Below are 8,720 nucleotides of genomic sequence, written 5' to 3'. Positions count from 1 at the left end.
CTTAAAATAGCTCAGACATGTTACAAAAGGATCTCTGCTTCCTTCACATACTCATATGCAAGAAAAAAAAAACTTTTTATAGAGAATGTGTACGCATAACTTACTACCCCATGTTTTAACACAATGTTCCTTGCAGGGGCTTTTTACCAGATCACCTGTACTTTGGTTGCTCTCCAAGGTAAACATTCTTTAAAGGGTAATAGGATATATTCTACACTTGTTCCATGCACTGGACGCCGCTGAGATCAGTGGTAATTCCACAGCTGTAGCATCAGCATTTAAAATGTATAATTTATGGTGTTTCTTAAATAGCTACTTAAAAAAGGGACATTTAAAATCACTTTTTGGGATCTGACATTTTAAGGATTTCTTCAAAGAAGCAGGCAATGAGCGTCTCAGGGCATTTGGTCACCATAAAAAACAGTTGTTCGATAAGAGTTTGTTTTTCATTTTAAGTGGTTTTACCTGGCTTTCTTTTAAAAAATAATCTTATGTGCTCGATGCTGGATGGTCACTAAATTTTGTTAAACAAAAGTGAAGAGCATTTAAAAACCACTATGATCAAAAATTATCAAGTTCATTTTTCAGGTTAAAATGTTCAAAGAAATGAAAATATATGTCCCAACACGTGCAAATTTCTCTTTTTTCTTGCCCCTAACTTCAGTTGTCTGTGCCTCTGTATGAATACACGTGACTGGGTTGGAAGCATCTTAATATCTATCCCTGGTTTTGTTCTAGTACATTCAATTTACTTTTGTTGCATTAAAAAGTAAACCAGCATTCTGAATAGTTAGGAGACTCAAATGTAGGCCCTTTCCTTAGTTGTTTAGATTCCTAACTAGCCTGTAACCAGAAAAAAAATTATTTTAAAAACATTAAATTTAATTATTGAACGATACTCCCAAGTTTGAGGGATTTTGTTTCCCCGATCTCTTATGATTCCTTATCATTCAGCAACAGAAGCATTGCCAATGATGAAAGCAAGTCTGAAGAAGAGGGAATTCTGCTGCTCTGATTTAATACAATACTGTGCATTGCTGATATTTCTTTACTTTGACAGCCAGGAGCAACGCATCTTGAGCTAGAGGGCACTGAGCCTTCTGCTACATCATATGAAGGAGCTGTTTTACCCTCACCTGTGTGCAGTGCCCCGTCTGTCAAGGCAGCATTGGATTGAATGAAAGATGGAATATAACTCATTCCTCCTAACAGAGGAAGGGAGATGAATTATACCAATATAATACAACTGCATCCTGCCTTGAGCCTGTTATATAAAATAAAGATATTGTGCAGTATGTATCTGAGCCATGCTGCTCTGATTGATTTGGCTCAGTGAGGGTACAGCGACCATTGGAACTGTGTGTGTGTTGCTGGTAGAAGGCTGCAACAGCTCATAAATGCAATGAACTCATAATCTCCTGGTTCTACTAATGCTATCTCAGGGTAGCTGTACTGTGAAGTAATACATGCCCATAGGCAATCACTGCAGAATGATGCAGATCCCTGCACCTCTGGCTCTGGCAAAATGATTTCATTTGGCTAATTTGTGATGCAGGCCTTCCAACCCCAATGATTTTTGAGCAGTAACATTGCAGTTGCATTCAGATCCTGTTACTTATTCAAAGGGCAGTCGCTGTAAAATATGTGCCACAAAAGCTTGTGTAATATAGTATATTTCTTACCCTGGCCTTTTTAGTTCTCCCCAAACTTTGTGAATGACAGACTCCAACAGCCAGTGGAGTCCATGAACAGTTTTGTTTCTCTCAAGTAACATTTAACTCTTCTCCCCTCTCTGTCCATGACCTGGAACAAATGCTGAACATAGATTAGTAAATTTTAGTAGGTGAAAAAACATGCCTGCTGGCACCAACCAAAGGATTAACTGACTAATTCTCATTTAAAAAGGCCACATCGTAATAGTATCATTGGCTTGGTCAAGCATGGTGCAGTGCATAATCTGTGAACCAACAGAAACAAGACCAGCCCCCTGCAGTCTATCTACAGAATGTGTCTCTAACTCTGGGAAGTCCTGTTTTTGCTTATGTATAATACACACCAATAGAGTAAGACTGCATTTCTCATAAATCCTTAACAAAACAGCCCTATAACAGTCTTCTGTTTTCATGCTGGTCATCTCCATGCACATTTCAGGATAAAAGCTGAAAGAGGAATGGTAGGATGGTAACACAGTAGTTCTCAAATGTCTTTCAAATTGTGTCCTCCATAAGACAAGAGGCCCTTCCAGTCATATCTGCTTCCTGACCCCAGACCCTCCTTGCACTAGCATGCTTAGACACTGGCTCTAAGACAGATGGACAAGATTCAAAATAAACTCCCGCTAATGAATGAGTGAGAATTCTGGATTCCATTCTTCCAATTGCGTGTGCACAGCAGCTGCTTCCTTTCCATGGCAACAGACCTTTACTAGGGTTCGTAAATGCCTGCAGACCAAACTGCTCCAATCCAGCCCAGCCACTTTGCAATTTGGCTTTCCTGTTTCTATCTACCAAATTAAAACCCTGTCAGAGACAGTACAACAAGGCTCAAAAATAGTGTTCTGGATTTTGCTGTAAAGCAGGTCTGGAAACCCTGAGCATCCTGGTCTGGACAACAACTAGCAGGAACCATCACTGCTGGAAGACAGAGATGCTTCACCATGCTGATGGATACCACTTGGCCCCACCTGGCAACATTCTGCAGACCACCAGTGGTCTACAGACTGCAGCTGGAGAAGCACTGTGATTGAGAATGTCATTCAAGAGAGAATCTGCAATACACAAAGGCTAAATGAGAATGTGCCTGGGGGGGTCTACACTGAAAAGCCTTTTCAAACCTCTCTTTTGAAAGCACATTTTCAACCTACAAAGCTGAGTAACTTGATTGATCTTTTCCTGGGTTCTGACTGTCTTTGTCTATCCAACCAAACCAGGGTTTTGAAGCCAGCAAAAAAGTTAAGATAAAAATGCCTCGGGCTACACAGAGCTTTATCATGCATATGGATTAGAGCTGAAATCAGCTTTGTTAACTGAAAAATGCCAGAGAATAACTCTTCTAGTATTTCTTGGATTCATAGCTGGCATTACTTGTACAGCATTTGTGCATCTCCTGCATGACACCCAATGATCTAGCTTTCAGATAATGTGTGGCCTGTTTCATCAGTTCCGTGGCTGTGAATTAAACTCTGTACAAATATTCTGGATGATCTTGGGAACGAATCTGTAGAGGTGGTCAAATTCATCCACGAAGAAGGAATGCTCTGTGTCTGGGTCTGTTGCAATGGCTTCTAGTTCATCCTGGGCTGCCCATGCAATGCCGACAGAATAAGCTATGACCCCTGAAAAGAAAGCCAGTGTTTGTAATGGCCTTGTGTGTTGCCAAAGAATCACTGCTCTGAAATTAATTCTTACAAAAATTGCTCCCTCCGTAAACGTTCAGGGCATAAAATGAAGAGGCCAGACTCTGTGCTGTGGCTGCTGAGAAGCATTATAGAACAGTGAGTGGTGTCCAAAAGAAATTGAATGGATCACCACATGACACCCCCCCTCCAGTCAGCCAGCCCCACCTCCAGACCAGATGTGCCCCTCCAGATCACTCACCGGACCCATTGCTGCACTACCCCGTGGCTGGAGTCACTGCTACGTGAGGCCACAGGAGTCTGCGGCTCGGCGCCACCTCTGCCGCTGCCGCCATGCACTTGTCCCACCAAGTGGTGGGACGTGCACGTAGAGTGGCGGTAGACGCACCCCCACGTGTGCGGCTCTGCTGAGCCGCATTTCCTCACACCCCGCTGCCCCGTTTACCGCATGTGGTGAGTGCGGGGTATATTGGGCACTGCAGTTACAGAAGGTGCAGCCAATGGGCTGCTCATACTTGAAGCAGGTGCTTAAACTCAAGTGTTTCAGCTAAAGCCCCTCCCACCCTCAATGCAATGCCCACACTGGCAGCCATGAAAGAAGCTGCATAGAGCTAATATATCAGACCTATGCTACTGCTGTGCCAGGAAAATTCTCCATGTCCCAGTTGCAGTTTCTTTTATACCCTCTATGTGAGTCCACTAAGAGTGGACCCACATATACAGGCCTGAAGACTATAGCCTAGGCATTGCCAGATAGGCTTTAAACAGCGGTAGGCTGTTGCCTGAAAGCCAGACAAAGAAAGAGAACATCTGAAACTGAAAGCAAAAGTGTTCTGCTTATGCATACATAAAAAACCCACTGAGCACCACAGTGTGTGAGAGACATCCTGTCTGATAAGTCTGACTCCAATAGTTTCTTGTGGACTTCCCACCTTCATCTTTATTAGCCCTAACAAGGCCATAGCTTACAGTGGTGAGCTGCCCAATAGTCCTCCTACTGCCCTGCTGCAATGGCAACTCTAACAGGGTTACTGTCATAAATAATAAGCTACTGTATACAAGTGGAGTGGGCCACCGTAGCAGATAACACTAGTTTACCATTTTGATGCGCTGTCATGGCGGGCTCTCGGACATCATCGTAAGACCGGCCATCCGTGATGAGAATCATTATCTTCCTCTTGTTGGGTTTGGATTTGCTAAAGAGCTGTTCAGAAGCATAGTTGATGGCTTCTCCAGTGCTGGTCCCTCCACTCCAGTAGTTGACTCGCTTGATGGCATTTAGAACATCTTGCTTTGTGCTGTATTTTTCAAAGCCAAACTCCAACCTCTGGTCATAGGTGTACTGCACGGCTCCAATGCGGGTGTCGGTGTCTGAAATCTCAAATTCTTTGCTGATATTGGCTACAAATTGGAGGATAGTGCGGAAGTTGCCAGTGCCAACGCTGCTGGAACCATCAATTACAAAGCCAATGTCAGCTGAATTTAGACAAGTCTTGCTGCAAGCCAGCCGATGTGTGTCACAGACCCGCTTCACCAAAGTCTGGACTACCTTGTGTAGGTTGAACCAGCTGGGCACGTTAATGGAATAGAAGCCATTTGTTCTGCATACTGCCTGCAGAGAGATACAAATACACAAGGAAAAGAACTTATCAGACATCCCATGGATTTAGTTTAATAATGCAATCATTCTGCTGCTTTCCTGAGCTAAATCTAAGTGTAATATGAAGTGTGTTCAATTAAGGCTCTAGACTTTCTGCTCCTGCATTTATTTAATATGATGGAGCTGTCAGTATTAATTGTCCGAAAAATTCACTAGGAAATTCCACCACCGGCTGAATTTTGTTTTGCACACAGGTTATGTAGGGGTTAGACCAAGAGCCAGACTACAAGTTCACTTTCAAATATCTTCATTAATTTAGTTCAGATTTCTTGTGTGTGAAAAATGGCCTTTGTGAGGGCTCCTTGTGTGACTGGCTCCAGAGCAAAGCCTCTCCAGTTAAAAGTAAAAATATGAGATTTTCTCCACCTGTCAGCCCTGCAAATCTGACATGAGTCAAACTGGGTACTTTCTGGCTCCATGGTTGTTTTACTTCCCAAGTGCAGTGGAAGCAAAATTTCTTAAATGTTTACATCTTAGTCAGTACATTTAAGCTGTTAGGATGCTGAAGGCATGGAGGGAGCAGGTGGGTGGGGAGCATCTCTTCCAGACCTAAGAAGGGAATTTGGGAATGGGTCTGGGTGCAGAGGGGAGATGGGCCAGGGAGAAAAGAGGTGGAGGCTGCATTGTGGAGTATGTTGTGGGTAGGTGAGGTAGAATTAGAATGGTTTTAAAAAATAAAATATTAAAATTTAAAAATTTAAAGTGTGATGTTCCCAACTAACTTTGAGAGCCTTTGAAGAGCAGGGCCATCTGTCTTTCTCCTCCACATGAGAGGAGGGTTCAGCTGTTCTTGGTAGTATTGTCCTTCCAGCTAAATTTGGTGTCAGCAGATCTCTCTCAGAACTCCTCTGTACACGTTGGTTTAAGCTTCACTTAATAGTCTCATGTTTGTTTTCTTCTAGTCTGCTGCTCTTCATGTGCTCTGACCTTGCCATATACAGCCACAGGAAACAATGTAGGACTGGCAGGGACCTTGAGAGGTCATCTAATCCAGGCTCTATACTTGTGGCAGGACTAGGAAGGAAGTTTTTTCCTAATGTCTGACCTAAACATCCCTTGCTGCAATTTAAGCCCATTGTGTCTTGTCCTATCCTCAGAGGCCAAGGAGAGCAATTTTCTTCCCTCCCCCTTGAAACAACATATATGTCCTTATACTTGTCATGTCCCCCTTCAGTCTGCTTTTCTCCACATGAAACAAAACCACTTTTTTCACTCATCCCTCATGGGTCATGTTTTGTAGGCTCTTCATCATTTTTGCTGCTCTTCTCTGGACTTTCTCCAATTTGTCTGCAACTTTCCTGAAATGTGATGCCCAGAACAAGACACAATGCTCCATTTGAAACCTCGGCAACATGGAGTAGAGCAGAAGAATTACTTCTGCTGTCTTGCTTACAACATTCCTACTAAAACATCCCAGATCGATGTTTGTTTTGCCAACTTTGCCTTCCTGTTTGGGCCCTTGCTCTCCATCTTCCATGCCAGCTCTGGCAGGGTCATAGAGCCTCACTGTATGTAGCTTTGCCCTTTTTAAAAAGTAAATGCAGCCTGGAGGCAGCCCAACTAATGCCATTTAAGACTCTGAAGCTCATAATAAATGTATTTCATGGCAGAAGGGTAGTGGAAAGTGCCCAAATCATTTTGTGGATGGCTCAGAGAACAAGTTGCTTTCAGAAAATACCTCCCAATTTCCTTCCTGCTGCCTGGACCCTGGCTGGTCTGGCATGTCACACTTCATGTCACTACTTCATGCCAGTTGGCCCTGCAGTAGTTCTTAAAGTGACATGAGTATTGGCTGCCTCTCTTAAGACTAGATCATCAATAGTGTAGATTGCAGGGATCACTTTCAAACCCAGTGTAACCAAAGGCTGCATCTCTTTATAGCAAAGGAACTTCAAACAAGTTTACTGAACAAACAGTACTTATCCTGATTTGCTGGCTAATTACTTAAAATCATGAGATTGTGAGATGTTCACCTACAACAGTAGTAGGAGCCATATAGGCTCCTGAGAGGGAGAGAAGTTTATCTGTTCCAGTATTTGCAGTTATAAAGGGGCACTACAGCACAGAAGTATGGGTTGCATGCAGCCTGAAGGAAGGTGCCTAATTCTGTCAGAGGAGAGGAGGTTAGGGCACACTCCTTTCTGTGGCATCACCCATTGGCTAGGTTAGACAGCTGCCTGCCTAACTTGCTTGCCTCTGTGGATCCTATTCTGAGGTCTCTCTCTTCCCATTGCACAATGAGAGCTGGGTCCTAGATGAGAAGTTGTGGACCCCATAGTTATTCCAGTGATTTTCTAGGTGCTGCTAGGCATTGTGATTCTGAAGTCCAATTGTGCAGCCAGAACAGCAAGGGTAAGTAACTTTTCCAAGGTTACACAAGATGTCTGTGGTGGAACAAGGAAATCAACTGAGATCTTCCAAATCCCTGGCTGGGACATTTGGCTATAATGTATTCATCAAAAAATGTGAGTTATAGTTATTATTTCATATGGGAAGCATGCTAAGGGGAGATCATTTAAGAAAAATTTCCTGACACCCTACACAAGGGATAAAGAATGGCTGTTATGCATGTCCACTGACTGCTATGCCCAGTGACATTTAAAAATGGGGGTTTTCATAATGCCGAATGGCTTAGTTTTCTACAGAAACTCATTAACAACAGTTGTTAAAATTCTATTTTAAAATAGAGCCAATTTCAGCTAAAACTTGAAAAAAGACACCTGGGTGTTTTTTAAAATATATGTTTTCCCTTTCCATGACTCCAGAATGCTATAACAGATTTACACTCTGTATAGCAAACATAAAACACCTCAAAATTGGCTGCTAACATACATGCCACATCATGGTTTAGTCAAAAGCAGCATGAAACTGGTAAGATGTTCACACCTTGTTGTAACCTCCCCCAGTTAGAGATTTGTAATAGAAACACTAAAACATATTAACTAGTGCAGTGGTCAAAAGTTTTTCTTTCTGATGAATGGCCTAGGAGCAGGGCTGGGACAAATTTATTGACGCTAGCTGTCTTTTTACTATTTGATGTGTTTCTAGCCTGGGTAGTAGAAACAGTCAATGGATCAAAAACTGGTGGTGTCACTGCATCTATTAATCTCAGGCACAAAACTATGTTGTTTGGTGACACCTGTCAAGATCACATTTTTATGTTGTCTATTTTTACTACCTATGGGCTATTGTGCCTTCTCTTGCATGTGGAAATGGGAGTTGTTTATGACCTTAGTACCAGCACAGGCCTCAAAGCCTTCTCAGACTGTTCAATGGGAGAGCCAGAGGGTAAGTACAAATGGAATTACTCCACATTTACATCTGCATTTTGTAACTGGAAACAGAATGTGGGTTTTAACATCATAATGGATACAAATCCTAACAAGAATATTGAACAAGTTTCAGAGGCGTAGTTAGTTAGTCTGTATCTTCAAAAACAATAAGTCCTGTGACACCTTGTAGACTGACAGATATTTTGGAGCATAAGCTTTCGTGGGCAAAGATCCACTACATCCGATGAATATCAACGTTATTGTTCCATTAAACATAGGTGATACTAGTTCCTACTGGAGCTCTCAAGATAACAAAAATCATATGAAAATTCAAGTGGGGAAAAATATCAAGGGATCGTATTTTTGCAGCCTATTTCTGTGGTCTGGTGTTTTGGTAATGCAGGGATATAGACAAAAGCTGTATACAGCCTAA

At 42.4% G+C, this 8,720-nt stretch overlaps 1 protein-coding gene across 1 annotated transcript in view; it reads right to left on the bottom strand.

Annotated features, from left to right (window-relative positions):
• The window catches only part of VIT (vitrin), a 70,393-nt gene continuing 61,673 nt past the window's right edge, over positions 1 to 8,720 (bottom strand). Inside the window, exons 17-18 of the mRNA XM_074988543.1 lie at positions 4,454 to 4,967; positions 1 to 3,334 (exon numbers count right to left, since the gene is read on the bottom strand). Coding sequence (XP_074844644.1) covers positions 3,156 to 3,334; positions 4,454 to 4,967 — 693 coding nt within the window. The 3' untranslated portion in view covers positions 1 to 3,155. The remainder of the gene's footprint in view (positions 3,335 to 4,453; positions 4,968 to 8,720) is intronic.

The sequence above is a fragment of the Carettochelys insculpta genome, chromosome 3 (assembly GCF_033958435.1).
Source record: "Carettochelys insculpta isolate YL-2023 chromosome 3, ASM3395843v1, whole genome shotgun sequence".
NCBI lineage: Eukaryota > Metazoa > Chordata > Testudines > Carettochelyidae > Carettochelys > Carettochelys insculpta.
This window is presented reverse-complemented; position numbering and strand designations above follow the sequence as displayed.